The sequence below is a fragment of the Amphiprion ocellaris genome, chromosome 3, assembly GCF_022539595.1.
Source record: "Amphiprion ocellaris isolate individual 3 ecotype Okinawa chromosome 3, ASM2253959v1, whole genome shotgun sequence".
In the NCBI taxonomy this organism is placed as follows: Eukaryota; Metazoa; Chordata; class Actinopteri; family Pomacentridae; genus Amphiprion; species Amphiprion ocellaris.
Genome location: NC_072768.1, coordinates 40,140,465 through 40,163,181, shown reverse-complemented (window position 1 = coordinate 40,163,181; position 22,717 = coordinate 40,140,465). Strand labels below are relative to the sequence as shown.

General features: G+C 36.2%; 2 protein-coding genes across 2 annotated transcripts in view; both read left to right on the top strand.

Annotated features, from left to right (window-relative positions):
- The first annotated feature begins 6,189 nt into the window (after nt 1-6,189).
- LOC111563507 (uncharacterized) lies at nt 6,190-11,733 on the top strand. Its single transcript, XM_023262601.2, has 4 exons — nt 6,190-6,382; nt 6,481-6,536; nt 8,216-11,048; nt 11,661-11,733. The coding sequence occupies exons 1-3, from the start codon at nt 6,357-6,359 to the stop codon at nt 10,783-10,785; spliced, it is 2,652 nt and encodes an 883-aa protein (XP_023118369.2). The 5' UTR covers nt 6,190-6,356; the 3' UTR covers nt 10,786-11,048; nt 11,661-11,733.
- Nucleotides 11,734-16,460: 4,727 nt separating this feature from the next.
- Nucleotides 16,461-22,717, top strand: part of slc12a3 (solute carrier family 12 member 3) — a 34,397-nt gene continuing 28,140 nt past the window's right edge. The window contains exons 1-5 of the mRNA XM_055009443.1: nt 16,461-16,756; nt 18,421-18,546; nt 20,360-20,435; nt 20,521-20,616; nt 22,313-22,452. Of these exons, the coding sequence (XP_054865418.1) occupies nt 16,523-16,756; nt 18,421-18,546; nt 20,360-20,435; nt 20,521-20,616; nt 22,313-22,452 (672 nt within the window). The 5' untranslated portion in view covers nt 16,461-16,522. The remainder of the gene's footprint in view (nt 16,757-18,420; nt 18,547-20,359; nt 20,436-20,520; nt 20,617-22,312; nt 22,453-22,717) is intronic.

The following is a 22,717-nucleotide window of genomic DNA, read 5'->3' as shown; positions in this document are numbered from 1 at the left end:
AAAAGTTACACAGCAGCAAAAAAATGGAAAAACAACACAAAAATGACAAAAGCAAAAAACAAAATGACAAAAACATCAGACAAATGACAAAAATCAGACAAAAAAACAACAAAAACAAGACAAAATATTACAAAAATAAGATACAAAATGACGAAAACTAGACAAATGACACAAAAAGGACACAAAATTAGACAAAAAAGTTATAAAGTGACAAAATCAAGAAACAAAATGAGACAAATGAAACGAAACAAAACAAAAGAGACAAAAAATTAGACAAAAAAAGTTACGAAGAAACTAAAAAACTGACAAATAAAAGCAAGACAAAAAAGACAAAACAAAAAACACGAGATAAAACATTACAAAAATGAGAAACAAAATGTGACAAACGACATGAACCTTTAATGTCTTTAGAGGTTGTTCTGGGCTCTTTTGTTTCCATTCCTATTATCTGTCTCTTCCATTTGTCATCAGTTTTCCTCCTGAAGCCACGTCCAGGGAGGTTGGCTACAGTCCCATGGATCTTAAATTTCTGAATAATATGTGCAACTGTAGTCACAGGAACATCAAGCTGCTTGGAGATGGTCTTCTAGCCTTTACCTTTAACATGCTGGTCTATAATTTTCTTTCTAATCTCCTGAGACAACTCTCTCCTTGGCTTCCTCTGGTCCATGTTTAGTGTGGTTCACACCATGTCACCAAACAGCACAGTGACTACTGTAACCCTATAAATAGGCCGACTGACTGATTACAAGTTTGTAGACACCTGTGATGCTAATTAGAGGACACACCTTGATTGAACATGCCCCTATGGTCACATTATTTTCAGTCTTTTCTAGGAGTACCATCATTTTTGTCCAGGCCTGTTTCATGTGTTTATTTTTTAAAATAATTCTGTTGAACCACGGTTCAAAAATAATGTCTCATTTTCATTGGTTAATTTTCATAGAATTTTTATTTATTTTTACTTTTGTCAGATTCAAATTATTTCTGTGAACATTGTGGGTTTTTCTTTCATTAACCAAAGGGTACCAACAATTTTGTCCACGTGTGCAGTTTGAGGATTCACTGAGGACAAAGCAGTAAACAGGAGGTTGAAGAGAAACAGCGGTGTCTGGAGGGAATGAATAAATAACACTGAGAGGAAAGAAAACGTTGCATCCACCTTTTCAGCCATCTTTTCCCGCCAACAGTCCAAGCGGTAAATTATTCCATTTCCCTCTCGTCCATGAGCCTTCAGATCCCTTAAAGCTCAGCTGGTTGTGATTTATTACAGACGGACACGTTTCTGATTAAATAAAGGAATCAACACGTCAGGAAACACTCAAAGCCGTGAAGGGCGGCAGGATGTTTGGATCCAGAGCTGAAAGGCTGATGTGAAGCTGTCCAAACCATAAATCACAGTATACATATTCAGAGCTGGAAGGAGACTCTGAGCTGCAGCTGAATCTCGTTTATCTGATTTTTATTTCCGGATCAATGGACTCTGGACGTCTGAGGTTTGGTTTTTGTTCTGATCAAAGGGAATCAAATTAAGAAGACTTTGGATTTGTGAAAAAGACTAAACTGACAACAGTGAATAATTATTGGTCCTTGAATATGGAAAAAGGTGCAAAATCTACAATCAAAGGTGATTTTATGTCTCCATAAAGTTCCTGTAAATGTATATCTATAGATGGATCCATATTTCTACCAAAACACAGTCTTTGGTCCCCATTTCACCAACTTTTGAGGCTCTAACATCAGTAGAATCTGATGGGTTAAAGTTGGACCAGACAAAGTTCCAGTTTTTAGATATTGAGATCTGAATCTCTTTAAAATTACTCATAATTGCCCAAAATATCTCATAATTTTCTGATATGAGTTGAAATGTTTAACATGATTTCAAATTCTGAAAAAATGACCCAAATATATCAAAAATGTGTCCAAAATGACCCAAAATTGTTCAAAAATTACATAAAATTTGCTCAAAATGACTGAAAATAACCCCCCAATAACTCTAAAATCTATAAACCTTGTCTGGAAATGACTTAAAATTGTGCAAATTAACAATAACGAAGAATTACTGGTCCTTGAAAATTGAAAAAAGTTTAAAACCTCCAATCCAGGCTGGTCTAGTGTCTCCATAAAGTTCCTGTCAGTGTCTATCTATGGATGGATCCATGTCTCTACTAAAATACAGCCTTTGGTCCACATTTCTCCAGCTGTTGAGGTCTTCAATATCAGGAGAATCTGATGTCTGACAAGTATTACAAGACCAGGTTCTACTTCTTCTCTATATTGACTGAAACCTCAAATTTGTCTATAATGACACAAAATGACTTGAAATCTGTCCAAATTCAATAAATGTGTCCAAAATGCACTACGACCTGTTCAAGCTCTCTCCATAGTTGTTTGGTTTTAGATCAATTTCTGAACTTTTTGCATCTTTGTGATCGTTTTACGCTTATTAATGTTAATTTTGCATCTCTTTTTATTCATTTCTGACACGTTTCTGGTCATTTTCAATGCATTTTCAGTTGTTTTATGTATTTGTGTTCATTTTATGTCTCGTTTTCTTTGGTTTTACATAAATTGCTGATGTTTTCGTGTCTTTGCAGTTATTTTTACGTCTATTTGTCTTTAGTTTTGCATCATTTTGTTCATTTTGCACGTCTTTTAGTCAGTTTTATTCTCTTTCTGGTCATTTTCTGTGCATTTAGTTAGTTTTATGTTTGTGTTCATTTTGTGTCTCTTTTTCACTGCCTTGCTTCGCTTCCTGTCTTTTTTCTTTCCTTATAGTTGTTTGTAGTGATTTTGTGTTTATTTGTGGTCGTCTGACTGAAGCGTCCTGATTTTTTGGATCTCGATCCACAAGCAGAAACGTAATAAAATGATCTTTAAATGAATCAGTGAGAGAATAAAAAGGTTTCCTGGTTCATGAACCAATCATCATCCTCCTCTACCTTCCGCAGTGTTGATCTTCTGCCTCCTGGTGGCCGATCTGAGGAACTACAGACAGAAACTCAGACGAAGAAACTGGATGCAAATAAAACAAATTAAAGACAAAACCTCCCTTTGGAAGAATAAAAACCTGCAGCAGCTCCATGGAAATGCTTCACTAGTAAAGATTTAACTCAGATTTAATTCAGATTTAATTCAGATTCACTGTCAGGGAGAGGAAATCTACAAAACACAGTCTTGTTTTTATCATTTTGAGTTTCATTTATTCCATTTTATGTCTCATTTTTCTTCTTCTGTGTCTTGATTTTCAAGTTTTGTGTCTTGTTTTTTCTCATTTTGTCTCATTTAGTCTTTATTTCCTTATTTTGTGTCTGTTTTTGTTGTTTTGAGTTAAATTTTTCCTGCTTTGTGTCATTTTTTTTGCTCATTCTGTTTGTTTTTGTTTTGTTTCTTGTTTCTCATTTTGTCTCTTTTGTCGTCGTGTTTTTCTCATTTTGTGTCTCATTGCTTTGTTTTGTGTTAATTTGCTCATTTTGCATCTCAGTTTTCTCACTTTTTGTTCTCATTTTGTGTCTCATTTAGTCTTGATTTCCTGTTTTGTGTCTGTTTTTGATGCTTTAAGTTTTCTCACTTTGTCTCATTTTTTTCTCAGTTTATGGTTCATTTTCGTCTCTCATTTTGTTTCTCATCGTTTTGAGTCTCAATTTTCTTATTTTGTGTCTCATTGCTTTGCTTCACGGGTTTATTTTCTCATTTTCCATCTCAGTCTGTTTTTTCTGCTTTTCCATCTCATTTGTTGTTGTTTTATGTCCTAGTTTCTCATTTTGTGTCACAATTTTCTTGTTTTGTGTATCATTTTTCTCATTTTGTTTCATTTTTCTCCTTTTGTGTCTTGTTTTTCTTTTTTCATCTCTGTTGTTGTTTTGTGTCTCATTTTTCTTCTTCTGTGTCTTGATTTTCATATGTAGTCTCATTTCATCTTATTTCCTCGCTTTGTGTCTGTTTTTGTTTTGAGTTTAACTTTCCCTGCTTTGTGTCTGTTTTTTCTCATTTTATGTTTCATTTCTTGTCTTTCTCACGACGTCTAATTTTTCCTCTTTTGACGTCATGCTTTTCTCATTTTGTGCCTCATTGCTTGGCTTTGTGTTAATATTTGCTCATTTTGCATCTCAGTTTTCTCACTTTTTATTTGTTTTTTTTTTCCTTTTATGGTTCATCTTTCTTGCCCTTCTCATTTTGTGTCTGTTTTCTTTTGAGTCTTAATTTTCTCGTTTTGCATCTTAGTCTGTTTTTTCTGATTTTCTATCTCATTTGTTGTTATTTTGTGTCCTAGTTTTCTCATTTTGTGTCTCATTTATATAATTTTGTGTCACTTTTTCTTGTTTCGTGTCTCATTTTTTCTCATTTTATGTCTTGTTTATATAATTTTATGTCACATTTTCTCATCTTGTGTCAAAATGTTCTCATTTCGTGTCTCCGTTATATACTTGTGTCACTTTTTCTTGTTTTGTGTATCATTTTTAGAATTTTGTCCCATTTTTCTTATTTTGTCCCATTTTTCCTCATTTTGTCTCATTTTTCTCATTTTGTCACATTTTTCCTCATCTTGTGTCAAAATTTTCTAAGTTTGTGTCTCCTTATTCTCGTTTTGTGTCTCGTTGTTTTAGTTCTGTGTCTTGTTTTTCTCATGTCCTATTTCAGGCCTCTCTGGGCTTCCATACCTTCACCACTCTGACGTCTAGAACACATTTATGAAACTCAGACTGTTTGCTGAGAGGAATTTCAATGAGTCTGATGAAATTGAAGCAGTAAAATCCGTCAAGCTGCACTTCAGTGGGTTTTTTTTTATCATCTTCAGAGATTCGCCTACAGCTCAGCAGCTCGTTAAAATCAGCCTCATTAATCAGACATGTAGTCACCTCAAACACCATCACTGCTGGTTTCTACTCCCCTCAGAGGAAATAAAGACACAAGAAATGTGGAAAATCACTCAGGAAATGTAGAAAGCAACAAAAAAATGAGATAATGAATGAAAACACTGTGGATCTGCTGAACATTATGCAGCTAAAAATAGAATTATGATGAAAATATGGAACAAAACTCTGAATAAAAAGCTGAATTTATGAAGAGAAGCTAAAATTCGACTAATGACTGATGATAAAATGACACTTATTGTTTAAAATAACCTGAAAATTGTCCAAAACTATTTAAAATTTGTCCACAATGATTCAAAATTTGTCCAAAATTATTTTAAAATTTGTCCAAAATTACTTTAAAATTCTCAAAAATGTCCTGATAATTGTTGAAAATGACAAAAAAATTCAAAAATCACTCAAAAAATGTAGAAAGCAACAACAAAAAAAAGAAACAAAATGACTAAATTAATGATAGTCGTGTGGATCTGTTGAACATTATGCAGCCAAATATAGATTTTTTTTTGTGAAAATATTGAACAAAATTCTGAATAAACAGCTGAATTTATGAAGAGAAGTAAAAATTTGACTAATGACTGATGATAAAATGACACATATTGTTTAAAATAACCTGAAAATTGTCCAAAACTATTTAAGGTTTGTCCAAAATTACTTAAAATTTGTCCAAAATTATTTTAAAATTTGTCCCAAGTTACTTTAAAATTCTCAAAATTGTCCTGATAATTGTTGAAAATGACCAAAAAATTCAAAAATCACTCAAAAAATGTAGAAAGCAAGAAAAAAATTAAACAAAATGACTAAATTAATGATAGTCATGTGGATCTGTTGAACATTATGCAGCCAAATACAGATTTTTTTGTGAAAATATTGAACAAAATTCTGAATAAAAAGCTGAATTTATGAAGAGAAGCTAAAATTTGACTAATGACCGATGATAAAATGACAGTGGTAAAAATAACATGGAAAATGACAAAAAATGTGCAAAAATGATTTCAAAATTCTTTAAAAATGAACCGAAACTACTTAATTAATGAAAACAGTGTGGATATGCTGACCATTATGCAGCTAAAAATGGAATTATGAAGAAAATATGGAACAAAACTCTGAATAAAAATATGAATTTATGAAGAGAAACTAAAGTTTGAAACTAAATGAGGTGAATCAGTAAAATAATGAGTAGAACTCACCAGGACCATGGATCTGTGGAGTCAGAAAGACAATCACCATCAATCTCTGATCATTGGACTCACCTGGGTGCTCGTTAAAGCAGCTCTGATCTCACCTGAGCTCATTAAAGCAGCTGGTCTCACCTGGGAGGCAGCTGCAGGTGGAATCTTCTACTTTAAAGGTGAATCCTGAGTTGCAGGTTGGAGAATCTTCTTCTTTAAATCTGGATTGTGAGCTCTTGGAGAGTCTTCTACTTTAAATCTGGATCCTGAGTTGCAGGTTTTAGCGAGCCGTCAGTGAGCAGCGGCAGCAGGAATGGCTGCTGGGTTCACCATCATCGGGTAAAACTGCTTCTCCTGGAAACCTCCCAGTCGTCTTCTGGTTCTGAGTTTCTTCTGTTTTTTTCTGAGTTTTTTTTCTGTTTTTTTCTTCTTCTCAGAGTTCTGCTGCTCTGCTGGTTCAGTGGAGTCGGATTTTCCTCGACTTTTCCAACAGGTGAGTCGTGTTTTACTGAGTCGATCTGCAGACAGAAATACTTTACTTGAGATACTTTATTAATCCCGAGGGAAATTCAAATCCTCCTCAGATCAAACATGTGAAGCTATAATTTACGGAAGAAGTAAATAAATTCTCCTACAGGAGCAGTGGAACAGGGAGGACACTTCCTTTATTACTGCTGCTGACCAAAAACATCTGGGTTTGAGTCATTTTGGTTTGGTCTGTGCAGAGTTCGAAAATATTTTTGTTGCTTTCAACTTTTTGTGTCATTTTCACCAATTTTTCAAGTCATTTTTGTGAAATTTCAAATAATTTGGACAATTTTCATGTTATTTTTACCAATAAGTGTGATGGGGTTTTTTTAATCATCAGTCAAACTAATTACACTTTTAGCTGCGTAATGTTCAGCAGATCCACACTGTTTTTGTTCATTAAGTCCTTTTGGTTCATTTTTGTAGAGTTTTAAAATAATTTTGTGTGACTTTCAACAACTTTTAGTGTTTTTGCAAATTTTTTTGGTAATTTTTCACAATTATCAGATATTTTTTGGCAAATTTTAAGTAATTTTGGACAATTTTCATGTTATTTTTAACAATAAGTATCATTTTATTGTTTGTCATCAGTCAAACTTGAGCTTCTGTTTATAAATTCAGCTTTTTATTCAGAGTTTTAGTCCATATTTTCTTCATAATTCTATATTTGGCTGCATAATGTTCAGTAGATCCACACGGTTTTCATTCATCAAGTAGTTTTAGTTCATTTTAGTAGACTTTTGAAATAGTTTTTGTTGCTTTCAACATTTGTTTTTGTCATTTTCAACAATTATTGAGACATTTTTAAGAAATTTTCTGTAATTTGGACAATTTTCATGTCATTTTTTCAACAATCTGTCTCATTTTATTGTTTGTCAAACTTGAGCTTCTATTCATGCATCTCATATAAATTCATCTTTTTATTCAGAGTTATTCCATATTTGCTCCTCTGTTCACTGTTTCTGAGCCATGCCACATTATTTTATTCTGGCGTTTTTGCATTGTTTTGACCCTTTTTTTTTTTTTTTTTTTTTTTTTTTTTTTTTGTTGTTGTTGTTGCTTTATAGTCACTTTGTATCTAATTTTTGAAAATTTCCATCTCATTTTTATCATTTAGGATAAATTCTGATTGACTCTGAACATGATTTTTTTTTTTTTTTTTTGCAGCCTCTCAAACCTTTTTACTCATTAACTGTAGAACGATGTTTCCTCGTTTGCAGTTCACCTGAAAACTCTGAATTTGTCACCTGACTGTTGACCACAGATGAATGAAATGTGACCAAGTTGTTTTTATTTTATAGAATCTGACTGGAGGAAGTGTGTTTAGACACATGTAGGATGAAGTGATGAGGAAGTATCATGATCTTAAACTTTACAGATGGAAGACTAACCCATGATTCTGTCAACAACCATCAGAGTTTTTCATGGTTTCTGTCTCTGATAAATGGTGTAATCTTTGCAACTCTTATTTTAAAGAAAACCTTTCTTTCAAACCGTCCAGTGGGTTCTGGTGTTCAGACGGTTCTAAAATCAAATGATTAGTTAAAATGCTGCCAAAGTCGAGGTATAACTGTAAAATATTTCAACATGTAAAACGTCTTACGATATGGATAATTTTAACCAGACATCTTTGTTCTCTCGTAGGCAGACGTTTTGTGTATCCTAAAGCCTGGCATGTTGGAAGGAGGTCACAACAGGAAGTGTCTGCTTACAGATTCCGTCATCCCCTACAGAACTCCCAGACTCTAAGGCAGCATCACAGGAACCTGCAGCCTCTGGTTCATGTCCGAACCTGGCAGAAACCGTGGGGAGGCTTCATGAGGAACCCTCGACGGTATCAACCAAACCTGTACCGTCAAACCCTGAGTCCATATCAGCAACAGTCCCGCTCTGTCACCAAACTGCCCGAAGAAGTTCCTCCTCCACCCGGACCCAGAGGCTTCCAGTTCCACCAGGAGACTTCTGTTCTCAACATTGGTAAAGGCTCAGATCTGAACGATTATTCTAGATATGGCCCGAGTAGCATCCACCTGGAGAGCAGCGTCAGCGTCCCGTCTGGTTCTTCAAGCAAAGGTTCCACAAAAGACCCAACCAGAGCAAAGAATCCCCATGAAGTTTCCAAGCAGAGGTATCATCTCGGCCTACATGTTCCGATTCCACCAACTGGCAGCAGCCAAACTGGTCACTTTCCACAAAGACCAGGAAGTACTGTCCAGAAGCATTACATGGACCCAACAAAAGTCCAATCAGGTTCAATCCAGACTGGATCAGATCCGTTTTTCTTCAGTTCTGCTGGTTCTGTGCAGCAACAAAAACAACAGATCTATGAGCCAGTTCACACTAAAAATATTGACCCCAGACTCCTCATTTTACCTGGATATCCTCACCAGCACACAGCTCCTAGTAAACAAATCAAACAGACTCACCAAGTTCCAATCAAACATCCATCTCCAACCCTACCGATGCCAAACTATCCTCAACATCTCGCCGTAGATGGATACTACAGCTCCAGGAAGAATCCTCCAAAAAAGTACCACGGTAAAGGTCAAGCATCTCTTCCTGAGCAAATCAAACAAACTCAATATCCAATCAAACATCTGTCTCCAACTCTAAAGATCCCAAACTATCAACATCTTGACACAGACAGCAGCTACTACAGTTTCCAGATAAATCCTGCCAAAAAACAGTACGGTAAAGGTCAAACAGCTCCTCAGCAAATCAAACGATCTGAACAACATCCAATCAAACATCCGTCTCCTTCTCTGCCAATCCCGAACTATCCTCAACATCTTGACGAAGACATCGTACCCTACAACGTCCAGATAAATCCTGCCAAAAAACACTACGGTAAAGGTCAAACAGCTCCTCAGCAAATCAAACAATCTGAACAACATCCAATCAAACGTCCATCTCCTTCTCTGCCAATCCCAAACTATCCTCAACATCTCAATGAAGACATCCTATACAACGTCCAGGTAAATCCTGCTAGAAAACACTATGGTAAAGGTCAAACGGCTCCTGAGCAAAACAAGCAAGCTGAACAACATCCAATCAAACTGCCATCTCCTACCCTGCCCATCCCAAACTATCCTCAACATCTTGACGAAGACAAGCTATACTACAACATCCACTTAAATCCTGTGAAAAAGGACTACGGGAAAGGTCAAGTGGCTCCTACTCGGCAAATCAAGCAAGCTGAACAATATCCAATCAAACATCCATCTCCTACCCTCCCAATCCATCCCCAACATCTCAGTGTAGACAGTGACTACTATGGTTTCCATATAAATCCTGCCAAAAAACACTATGGTGAAGGTCAAACGGCTCCTCAGCAAATCAAACAATCTGAACAACATCCAATCAAACATCCATCTCCTTCTCTGCCAATCCCAAACTATCCTCAACATCTCAATGAAGACATCCTATACAACGTCCAGGTAAATCCTGCTGGAAAACACTATGGTAAAGGTCAAACGGCTCCTGAGCAAATCAAGCAAGCTGAACAACATCCAGTCAAACCGCCATCTCCTACCCTGCCCATCCCAAACTATCCTCAACATCTCGACGAAGACAAGCTATACTACAATGTCCACTTAAATCCTGTGAAAAAGGACTACGGTAAAAGTCAAGTGGCTCCTGAGCAAATCAAGCAAGCTGAACAATATCCAATCAAACATCCATCTCCTACCCTGCCAATCCCAATCCATCCCCAACATCTCAATGTAGACAGTGACTACTATGGTTTCCATATAAATCCTGCCCAAAAATATGACGGTAAAGGTCCCACGGCTTCACCCGATGCAACAAACCTCCATGTTTCTTTGCACTATGAAGGACTTCCAGGTGGGCATCACCATGGCCAGCGTTATAATGAAGGAGAAACAAAGCATTCAGTACAACTGTCCAACTACAACCAGTTCAAACCGACCAAACAGATCGCTGCATCCCAACATGAACTCCCATCATCTGGTCTTCATCACAGGGAAGTTTCCGTCGTTACCTATGGAGCAGGAAATGGGGTGCAGTCGGGGCAGAACTACGAGTACAGCGGTGGTTCAAGTCCACAACATGTTTCGGGGCTGCTAAACTTCCAGTATCTGTTGCCTGAGGACGATGAGTTTAACATATACGACATCAAATATTCCGACTGGAGGCCTTATGGCGGTAAATATCCAGGTCAACAAATGTCAAACTCTTACTCCATAAAGATCTAACCTCTCCATCAGATTACTGCTTTATCCAGATATGTTCCACAACATCACCAGAAGACTAATGATGGAGAAACCACTGGTTTCCACCAGCAGGGTTTAATAGAACTTGGGCATCTATACACACCTGAACAACAAGGAAGTTGTTCTGTTGAAGACAAACCCAGTGTCCAGGATGTCCATTAGAGCTGGAGCAAAGTTTCTGCAGATCAGCTGATGCTTTCAGTCTTTGATACCTTCAAGGTGACTAACACAGGAACCCAGTGCAGGTAAGTTATTACACTCTTTAAACTGACTTATTCCATATAGAATTAACAAAAATTCCTCAGAATCATCTGGTTCTTCATCTCCAGTAACTTTATTCATGATCAGTTCTACCTTCATACTGGGAATATTTCCAGAGTTCCAGGTCCTTGAAGTCCATAGAGGTGGGTCCAGATTTATCACTTTTTAATGGACTTTTTCCATCATTTCTGAGCCTCAGAATTTCACCAGTCCAGCAGATAGAACCATGACAGTTGGGAGGAAAACACATCTGAGTTCTGGTTAAAAATTAACCCCAGAACAGTTTTACATCCATCCAGGTGTCTCGGTCTGAACACTGAATCTGGTTTCTGCTCGGAACCATTTTTTTCCCCTAGAATTTTACAAAATTGTTGACTCAGAAATTGGATCATTTTCAAGCAATTTAGGACTGGTTCTCAGAAATGATGGAAAAAGTCCATTAAAAAGTGATCAATCTGGACCCACCTCTATGGACTTCACGGACCTGGAAATATTCCCAGTATGAAGGTAGAGCTCTGATCATTAATAAAGTTACTGGAGATGCAGAACCAGGTAATCTTATGGTTTCTGACAAATATAAATATTCTTTCTTTCAGGCTGCAGTTTGAACTGAATCCGTGCAATGAGGATAATCTGTCGACTCGTCTCCAATAAAGTGTCTGAACTCTGTCCTGTGGTTTGATTCTTTAGAAAAGCTGCCCTCAGATTTACCAGTTTAAAGGTTCTCTATGGTCCCTTACAGGAAAAATGCAGATGTGAAACTTCTGGGGGGAGAAAAGTGTTTTTTCTAAATGTCCGACTGTCTCTTTGAGGCGTTATAAGGATTCTGAATCTTTGTCTTGTCTCAGTAAAAGTTTTCCACAAATCTTGATCTTTATCAGCCTCCATGTACCAAACAGGAACTCGTATTTCTGCTGAATTAAACAAACTGCTGCATCTGTTGGGGCTGAAACTCTGGCAGAATCTCAAATGATGTTCAAACGAAAGTGTGATCAGAGCTGCTGCTGCTGTTGGATTCGTCTCCTGAGAGTCGCCTGTTTGTTCAGGTCGAGTTCTGCCACAACAGTTTGACGGCTCGTTCTACATGAAGTCAGTCCTGTTGTTTCAAACTGAACTAATATAAGAGTTACCTGAATAGCTAAAGTTATCATTGTACAGGTTGGCAGCTGTGGCTCTGTTTAGTAGAGTTTTCTTCTGTAACTGGAATCAGTATATTCAAGCTAAAGGTTAAAACCCTGAAGCAGTGATGCTGTATTAACAAAATGCTAAAGTTGTTTCAAATAACTCAGTTTGTTCAAAATCTCGCAAATTGCTCAAAAGTATACAACAGTATTCGAAAATTCAACAATGATCCACAATTGTTAAAATTAAGTTCTGTCCAAAATGACTAAAAATGCATCAGAATAAAATTAATCAGATTGTCTAAAATGGCAATAAGAGTTTGTTCAGAAGCAGTGATGCTGAATCACAAGAAGTTCAATGTAAACTCTCAGTTGTGTTGATCACAAACTTTAAGCTACAGATTAGGGTCTATGTTCTTCCGTCTATTTAAAATAATATAATTACAGAATACGTCATTTTGAGCCTATGGGCCTTAGCTCATTCTTCTCCCCACTTTCCAGTCTTCATCCCTACTATCCTGTCAATAAAGCTGAGGGGGAGGGGAGTCTAGACAGCCTCACATTCAGGGCTCATCCAGGATTTGAACCCAGTACCTCTCTCAACCAAAGCAAGAATCACCCCGACTCAGTCAGAAAGGAGTCATAGATTTTGGGAAGTTGGTTCAATTCAACATGTTCAGCTGCTTTCAGATCAACAGGAAGTAAAGTGTTCTGTTCCTTGGATTTTTAATCTTCTTACAAGCTCATCAATAACTTAGATTATAATAACAATAACAATAACACAGATTGTCCAAAACAATTCAAAAAATCATTCAGACACTAAAATTCGTCTAAGAATGTGTCCAGAATGACTCAATATTTGACCAAAATTAGCAAATTTGTGTCCATAATGACAGAAATCTGTTTAAAATTACTGGCAGTAACAGTTTGTTACTCCTAGTTTTAGAATCACAAGAAGTTCAATGTAAACTTTCCTTGTGTTGTTGATCACAAACTTTAAAGTCTACAGATTGGGATTGATGTTCTTCCGCCTATTTAAAATGCCTGAAACGGTTTATTTCATCCATCAGTAAACTGATCCATGAGTAAAAGTTGAGGAAATCAATATTTTTAAAATGACTTGAACTAAAGTAATAAAGTGAAGGACGAAGCTGTTTACAGTGTTTACTACCTTTGACTGATTAAAACCCGTTCGTGAGGGACACGATTGTGTTTTTCTAAAGGCTTTTTATTTTTTATTTTTTTAAGAGATTACAGAGAGCAGAAAGTAAAGGAATCAGCCGTGACCTTGGTGTTTCCCTGTACGTTATATAAACATCGTGAGTCTTTTACCTTGAAGCTGTGAATGTTCATCAGTGCATGTCGATTATTTCTGTAAACGACTAAAGTCTCCGACAGTTAAGTTCCTCTTACTGGTTGAACAAGAGTCTGAGTTAGAGTTTAGCTGAACATGAAAGGATACAGCAGTTATCTGACATCTACATAGAACATAAAAGAGCTCTGAAGTTTAAAGCAAACATCAAATAAAGAACCCATGTTTGTGGGGTTGGTTTCTGTTCAAAGCAACAAGTTCAATTATTCAGGCTGAAGGTCTCAGCAGCTCCATTTAATCATTTATAAACCTTTCAGTGGAAATTCAGAGGAGTTAAGATGTTTGTGTTCAGCTGCAGCCGAGACGACAACAGCAAACAAACAGAATCATTTGAGTCAGTTTATGGACCACAAGGAGTGAAACAACCCTGATGGTGTTACTGTTAAAAGTAATGTTGAAGCCGTCAGACTCACCTGAGCAGAAACTGGTATTTAAGGTGGAGGAGAAGCTGTACCAAAGCATCCAGAGTTCTGTAGAGACATCAGACATTTCATCAAAACAAAACACTAAATATCAACATTACATTCGTCTTCAAAAATTAAACAGAACTGAAGTTAAGTTCATTTAATTGGATGAGTTTCAGAGATTGAGCATAACAAGGACTTCTGATGGGACCATTCCTCAAGATCTTCAACTTTCTGACTCTTAACGTGATTGTAAAGTTTTCATTTTACTATGCAGCAACCTGAGACAGACAGACGGACGGACGGACGGACGGACAGACAGAGACAGACAGACGGACAGTAAATCGTTCAGTTTAGCGACACTTCTATTTGCCGAAGATTTCTTTTGGAGACTTGTCAGCAGAAGAACACCACTAAGAAACCTCCAGCCTGTCCAGGCTCAGGGAGGGCAGACATCTGCCTTGACTGGTTGGAGTGAGAGGAAATGGAGAGGAAAGGATAACAGTTGGTGTCGCTTTAGAATAAGATCTATGAAGTCAGAAATCTGTTGTAGTTTCTAAAGAGAAGTCTCAAAGGGAATCACTGGACTGGTCGGGTTATGATATGTTAATGTCTTCATCATACTGTGTGAAGAGCCCTGAGACCGAGGTGAGATCGAGGAAACATCTGGGCATTTTAGGGCGGCTGGTTGGTCTAAGGGCATGATTCTTGCTTTGGGTGTGAGAGGTCCCCGGTTCAAATCCCAGATGAGCCTTGCTTGTTGGGAAACGGCAACTTTTGAACAAACTACAGTGATTGATGAGCTCGTAAGAAAAAGGTTTTTAAAAAAAGAACTAATTAGTGACCTTCTGCAAGACTTCCTGTTGATCTAAAAGCAACTGAACATGTCTACCCAGAGGTCAGTATGAACAAACTGCTCACATTGCAAAATCTGCAGCACCTTTCTGATTCGGTCAGTCTTAGTCTGAATCAAACCAGCTGCCATCATTTCCCCTCACCCTGACCAGTTAAGGCAGATGTTTGCCCTCCCTGAGCCTCTGTGTTGCCAGAGGTTTCTTACTGGTAAAAGGGAGTTTCTTTCTTCTGTCAAGTGAATAATTGGATGTATGTCGTCAAACGGAACCATTTCCATCTGTGGAGGTTAAATCTACTAGTTTTAATGTGGCTTGTTGGTCTAGAGATATGATTCTCGCTTTGGGTGCGAGAGGTCCTCGGTTCTAAATCCCGGATGAGCCCTGCCTCTTAGAAAGTGGTGACTTTTCAACAAGCAATTGATGAGCTGGTAAGAAGATTAAAAATCCAGATAACAGAACCAGTTTAGTCCTGTCTTGCACTACTTCCTGTTGATCTGAAAACAACTGAACATGTCAATTTGAACAAACTTCTTAGAAGCTGCAACTCCTTTGTGACTGGGTCAGTCTTATTCTGAAATCACACCAACTACCATCGTTTTGACTCCATTTCTCCTCACCCCAACCAGTTGAGGCAGATGTCTGCTCTACCTGAGACTGGTTCTGCCAGCTGTTTCTTACTGGCAAAAGGGAGATTTTTTTTTCTTGTGTTTGCAGGTCTTAAAGGGACTCACTGGATCATTTCAGGCTGTGGAGGTGAAATCTCTTTATTTGCTAGTGGCTTGTTGGTGTAGGGGTATGATTCTCGCTTTGGGTGCGAAAGGTCCTGGGTTTAAATCCCAGATGAGGCCAGAGTATCAGGCTGTCTAGAGTTCTAAACACTTGGAAAGATGATGGTTCAAATACAAAAGGTGCAGTTACTGGTAGAGGAGAGTTTTACCTTCTGGCAACGAGTGTCAAAAGAAAACCTGATTTGTTTTTTCTATGTTATTATAAGGTTTTTACTGTATGTTTATGAACCGCGATTTATGTTATAAAATGGTGCAAGAAAAATTAAACTGAGCTGAACTAAATTTAGTTGGATAAGTGAACAAGGTTTATAACAAGCAGTTTTTTCTCTTATAACCAAATTGTTCTGTTATTTCAATTACAAATAAGCAGTCCTCCTAAAGCAGTTACCAACACACTTAGAGTGAAGTATTCAGTGAAGCTCCTTCATGCTGTGTTGCTTCCGTCTCACTGAAGGTCATCTGACAAGTGTGTAATGATGCTGTTTACATCTTAACCAGAAACACCTGCAGGAGATTAATAACTGAGAAAATAAAACTCCAACAACACCAGACACACTTTAACATGAGCAGCAGGTCTGAAAATACAACACGGAGCCCGATACTTTCAGCAATATTTCAGCTGTTGGAGAGAATATGTTGAATCACTTTGAGGACATTTCACACAGGACTCCTCAGTAAACGGATCTGTGTATTTCCTGGCACAGCAGCGATTTCTCAGCGGCGTTAAATAGTCCGTGTCGGGTTTAACAGTTGGTGTAATGAGTCTTGTTCAACTTGTTCCTTCAGGCTTTTCCTGCAAGGTCAAATATAAAACCGGCACTGCAGCGAGGCCTCGTTCATTCTCCTGAAACCCAGCATGGCTCCATCACCCTGACCGGTGGAGGGGAAAGCAGTCTGTGAAGTGATTTAGAATAACTGGATGGAGCTACCGGTGGCCAGCGACGGCGTCCGCCCGTCCTCATGTAGGAAGCCGACACCAGCAAGGTTTGAGGATTCTGGTTTCTACCAGCATTATGGTGATAAATCAGACGCTTTAACCGGCTACGAGACTCTGGACGCCCCGCCACACTATGACTTCTACGCCAACACCGAGGTTTGGGGTCGACGGCGGCGATTCAGACCGTCGCTGTACCAGCTGCACGCAAAGCCAGAGGTAATGAAACTCCAATGTTTCACTTTAAATATGAAGACAATTAAGAAAAGGAAGCACAGAAATGTTACTTTAACAAGTCAACGTCCAAAGAAAGGTGCAAACTACAGGCAAAGTCCTGTACCCGAATGCTTAATCTGAGTGAAGATTTTGTTGAGTTTTAAGTAAAATGATAACTTTTTCTATTGTTAAAATGACTAAACTACAAAAAAGGTGCATTAGTGATTCTAAGGGGAGACTTACAATCACAAATAGGTAATTTGGGACAATTTTTGAGTCGTTTTGGGAAGATTTTTATCATTTCTGACAACTTTTGTGTAATTCTGGACACTTTTTCTGTATTTTGGATCATTTTCAAGTAATTTTAGACAAATTTTGAGTTATTTTGGATGATTTTTAAAGCATCTTGGACAAATTTAGTGTCATTCTGCAAATTTTCAGTCATTCGAGATGACTTTAAGTCATTTTGGACACATTCTGACTGATTCTGGATCATTTTCCAGTCATTTTAGACTATTTTCATGTCATTCTGAACAAATGACATCAAATTTTTGATAATTTTCCAGTCACTGGGACACATTTTGAGTCATTTTTGAAAAATTTTAAAGCATCTTGGACAAATTTTGTGTCATTCTGTATTTTTTAAGCAATTTAAAATGATTTTCAGTTCACTTCTGAAAAGATTCAAGTAAATTTGGATGATTTTTTGAGTAATTTTGGACAATTGTAGTGATATTTTGAACAATTTTTTGTCATTTTAGATCATTAATTTTCTGTAATTCTGGGTCATTTTGAATCATTTTTGAAGCATCTTGGACAATCAGGATTTGGAAGCAGAGTGGTCTGATCCACTTTCTGTAGTTATGGAGAAAAATGGGTTCAAAGTTTAGTGTTTTCCAGAATGATCTGACATTCCACTGGAACGCTGAATTTGGGTTGTGGGTTAGACCACTCTGACACTAAAATCTACCAGAAAATATTACAGAAACTATATAAAACTCAGTTATTTTGTGGGTGAGACCACTCTGCTTCTAACCCCCTCACGGCAGAGGATTGAAACGTATTATTGGTGACGAGTTTTTACAGAAAACAAGAAACTTTTTTTTTTACATTTTTTTCCACCAAAAATTTCCCAAAAATGTTGAAAATGTGGAAATCTGCTGTTATTTGAAAAATTATATATATTAAAAATTATAAAATGGTCAATACTCTTTCGAACTGTTATTTTACAGATACTTTAGATAATATCTAGTAAACCCACAGAAAAAAGTATTAATTTACATGTAAACAATAAACCATCTACATCAAAAAGTTATAAATTATTAATTTTATGTGTAATTTTTATTTAATATTTAATTAATTTACAGGTATTTGTTGCCATTTGTTTTTTTTAGTATTTAACATATTTTTTCCAGCACCTTTGCTGAGAGATGTTTAGTTTCTTCACTTTATTTTGCATTTACAGTTTAGAGGAATTTAGTATGTTTTTATTAAGATGTTATTTCAATTAATTATCAAAACATTTGGTGGTAAATTGAACAGTTGAGAACTGATGAGTTAATCACTGCGACTCTGAGTTTATATCTCTGGGAATGAGGAGCTTTAAAGCAGCTTCTATTTTATTTTGAGTAAAACTGACGTCCAGCAGCTTGATTTAACTCGACCAGGATGACTGCAGACCCCCTATGTATGAGGAGACCACTGCCGGACCTACCGAGTCCTCCGACGATGAAGAGGAAACAACGGAGCCTCCTCCTGAACCGACCCGGTTCGGCTGGGTTCAGGGAGTCATGGTGGGTGGAGGTCAAACACAGACTACACTCATTTATCACACATAGTGAGTATTTTTACTGTGGAGTTTAGTGAACTCACTGTCATGTCAAAGAAACCAGTTTAAGATGATCTGAGTTTTGTGATATGGAGCAATATCCTGCTGGAAGTAGCATATTTACCTTACCTGGTTAACCCTCCTGTTGTCCTCATTTACGGCAACCAAAAAAATTGTTTCCTTGTCTGAACAAAAACCAAAAATTCATCAAGAAAAAAAATTCCACAAATTTCTGAAAATTTGCAAAACCTTCAGGAAGAAAATTCCAATAATTCCTTAAATGTTTCCCTTAAAAGTTTTATTTTAAAAAAATCTTCCAAATTTGGCAAGAAAATTCTTGTAAATATTTTCAAAAAATTAGCAAAAATCTTCAAAAAAAAATCCTAAAATTATCAAAAGTGATTACATATACATCAATAAAACATCTAATATTTTCTTTAAGAACATTTTTTAAAGATTTCTTTTTTGTACTCGAAATTTTCAAAAAATCCCCAAAAATGTTGAAAATGTGGACATTTTCACAGTGAAAATATTTTTTTTTCACATTTTCAAACTTTAAATTTGCAAAACCTTCAAGAAGTAAATTGCAATAATTCCTTAAAAGTTTTATTTTAAAAAATCCTCCAAATTTGGCAAGAAAATTCTTGTAAATATTTTCAAAAAATCAGTAAAAATCTTCAAAAAAAAATCCTAAAATTATCAAAAGTGATTACATATACATCAATAAAACATCTAATATTTTCTTTAAGAACATTTTTTAAAGATTTCTTTTTTGTACTCGAAATTTTCAAAAAATCCCCAAAAATGTTGAAAATGTGGACATTTTCACAGTGAAAATATTTTTTTTCACATTTTCAAACTTTAAATTTGCAAAACCTTCAAGAAGTAAATTGCAATAATTCCTTAAAAGTTTTATTTTAAAAAATCCTCCAAATTTGGAAAGAAAATTCTTGTAAAAATGTTCCCAAAAATTTGTAAAAATCTTCCAAAAAATCCCAAAAATATCTAAAGTGATTACATATATATCAGTAAAACTTCTAATATTTTCTTTAAGAACATTCAGGAAAAAAATCTACCAAAATCCAGAGAATTTCGCTGGATTTTGGTTGATTTTTTTGGGGAATGTTCTTTAGAAACATTTTTTTTTTACATTTCTTTTTTCCACCAAAAATTTCCCAAAAATGTTGAAAATGTGAGCATCAGAAGTTTCTCTGTGAAAATATTTTTTTTCCCATATTTTCAAACTTTAAATTTGCGAAACCTTCAGGAAGAAAATTCCGATAATTCCTAAAAAGTTTCCCTTAAAAGTTTTATTTTAAAAAAATCACCCAAATTTGGCAAGAAAATTCTTGAAAATGTTTTCAAAAAATGAGTACAAATCTTCCAAAAAAATGCAAAAAATATCTAAAGTGATTACACATATATCAGTAAAGCTTCTAATATTTTCTTTAAGAACATTCACAAAAAAATCAACCAAAATCCAGCGAATTTCGCTTTTGTAACATTGTTTTTCCACCAAAAAATGTTGAAAATGTGGACATCAGAAGTTTCACTGTGAAATTTTTTTTTTCCACATTTTCAAACTTTAAAATGGGTCAGATGACACGAGGGTTAAATAAAGATTAAACAAATAAAATACACAAAATGTGAGAAAAATTGAAATTGAAAGAAAAACTAGAAAAACTAGAAAAAGACAAAAAAATGTCGTCTCTAACCTTTTTTGATAAATACGTGTAAATGTTTGAATAAAACATCCCTGATAGACTCAGTGTTTGCAGATCCGCTGCATGCTGAACATCTGGGGAGTGATTCTGTACCTGAGGCTGCCATGGATCACAGCTCAGGCTGGAGTCGGTACGCTGAACAAATCCTCCTTCATCTTCATCCACTGCAGAAGACTTTAATTATCTTTGCTTCAGTGTGATTTTCTGTCCTTCAGGTCTGACCTGGGTCATCATCCTCCTGTCCTCCTGTATAACTGGGATCACTGGTTTGTCCACATCAGCCATCGCCACCAATGGCAAAGTCAAAGGAGGTTTGTCAAACTGCATGCTTTTATTTTGAAGTCCTGGTCACAAACCGCTCTGTTTAATTCTTTACAGACCCAAAGCTAAGTTATGTAATGTATAACTATTGTATGCTTTCAGAGATGTGATTGTTTTTTGTCCTTCTTCAGGAGCTAATAATTATTTAATAATGTAAATTTGGACATTTTTGAGTATTTTCTGACATGGTAAATTTTGGAGAATTTTCAGTGACTTTTGGAATCATTTTCCATAATTTCTCCATCATTTGATCTTTTTTTATATATAATTTTGAATAATTTTGGGACAATTTAGTGTGATTTTGGACATCTTTTGTCATTTTGAACAGTTTTTTTAGCCACTTTTGACAAATATTGACAAATTTGGGATGATTTTTGTGTAACTTTAGCCAAGTTTCATGTAATTTTACCAATTTTTAATTAAAAAAACATCTGAGTTGTGGTCAGTTTTACATCCATCCAGGTGTCTCAGTGTGAAGACAGATTTCACCAATTTTGGACAGTTTTCGAGTCATTTTAGACAAAATTTCAGAACATTTTTGGAATAATTTAGGGAAATACTCAGTCATTTTGGAAGGTTTTTCTCATTTTTCTGGACAAATTCTATTAATTTGTGGACAATTCAGTGTAATTTTGGACATCTTTTGTCATTTTGAACAGTTTTTGAGTCATTTTTGACAAATATTGAGAAATTTGGGATGATTCTTATGCAATTTTAGCCAAGTTTCATGTAATTTGGCCAATTTTCAACAGAAAATACACTGGAGTTCTGCTAATAAACTGACACCAGATCAGTTTTACATCCATCCAAGTGAGAACCAGAATGGCACGAAATTTGTCCTAAATGACTCGAAAATGATCCCAATGACACAAAATGATCCAAAATGAGGAGAAAAGATCCAAGTTGACATAAAACTTCTTGAAAATGACCAGAAAATTGTCCAAAATGAGTCAGAATTCACCCAAAATAACTCAAAAATGATCCAAACTGACTGAAGATTTGCAGAATGACACAAAATTAGTCCACAATGCTTCAAAAATGATAGAAAATTACTCAAAATTTGAGCAAAATGACTCAAAAGTAATCCAAAATTACAGGAAATTTGTTGAAAATGAAACAAAAATTGTCTTAAATTGCTTGATCCCAAGTCAAAGGTTTGTTGAGCTGCATGCTTTTATTTTGAAATTCTGGTCACATAAAACACCATCTCAGATTCAGTTTCATTCTTTATGCACCCAAAGCTAAGTTCTATGAAATATAAAATCTGCTTTTTTGTCCATCTTCAGGGGTTAATAATTATTTATTCATTTAAATCTTGTCATTTTTGAGTATCTGAAGACATGATTCGAGCCATTTTTAGCAAATTTTGGAGAAATTTAAGGTCTTTTGGAGAATTTTCTGTCATTTTTTGGACATTTTTGGACACTTCAGGGCATATCTGACCCTTTCTTCCTATTTCTAAGACCCAAAAATGTGTGCTCTGCTGTGATTCTGTGTTCTCACCACATTTCACAGCTGTCTGGGTTTTATTTCTAGAGATATCGAACCCTAAAATGGCTTCCCGTGTCTTTTTTGGGTGAAAATGGGTCTGAAAACATCCAAACGTCTCAAAATTCAGCCTGAAGATTTTACAGAACTCAGTAATGACACCGACTGACCTCTGATTGATCATAAACTTCCCTCCAGGAGGAACCTACTTCCTGATCAGTCGGAGTCTCGGCCCGGAGCTCGGTGGCTCCATTGGTCTGATCTTCGCCTTTGCCAACGCTGTTGCCGTGGCGATGCACACTGTGGGATTCGCCGAGACGGTGACAGACCTCATGAGTGTGAGTGGATTCACCTGAGATATCTGAAAGTAAAAGTTTATTAATGATCAGAGTTCTACCTTCATACTGTGAATATTTTCAGAGTTCCAGGTCCTTGAAGTCCATATGAAGTTCTAGAGTAGGTCTCTAGAACTTTCGTTAAGATGTAGGTCTAGTCTAGAACTTTCTCCAGTTGTCAGTAGGTCTAGTCTAGAACTTTCTCCAGTTGTCAGTAGGTCTAGTCTAGAACTTTCTCCAGTTGTCAGAAGGTCTAGTCTAGAACTTT

Coding starts and splice junctions, on each gene's coding strand:
- LOC111563507 (XM_023262601.2), top strand. CDS start 6,357: ATGGCTGCTGGGTTCACCATCATCGG. Junction 6,383..6,480: donor GCTGGGTTCACCATCATCGG/GTAAAACTGCTT, acceptor TCTTCTTCTCAG/AGTTCTGCTGCTCTGCTGGT. Junction 6,537..8,215: donor TTCCTCGACTTTTCCAACAG/GTGAGTCGTGTT, acceptor GTTCTCTCGTAG/GCAGACGTTTTGTGTATCCT.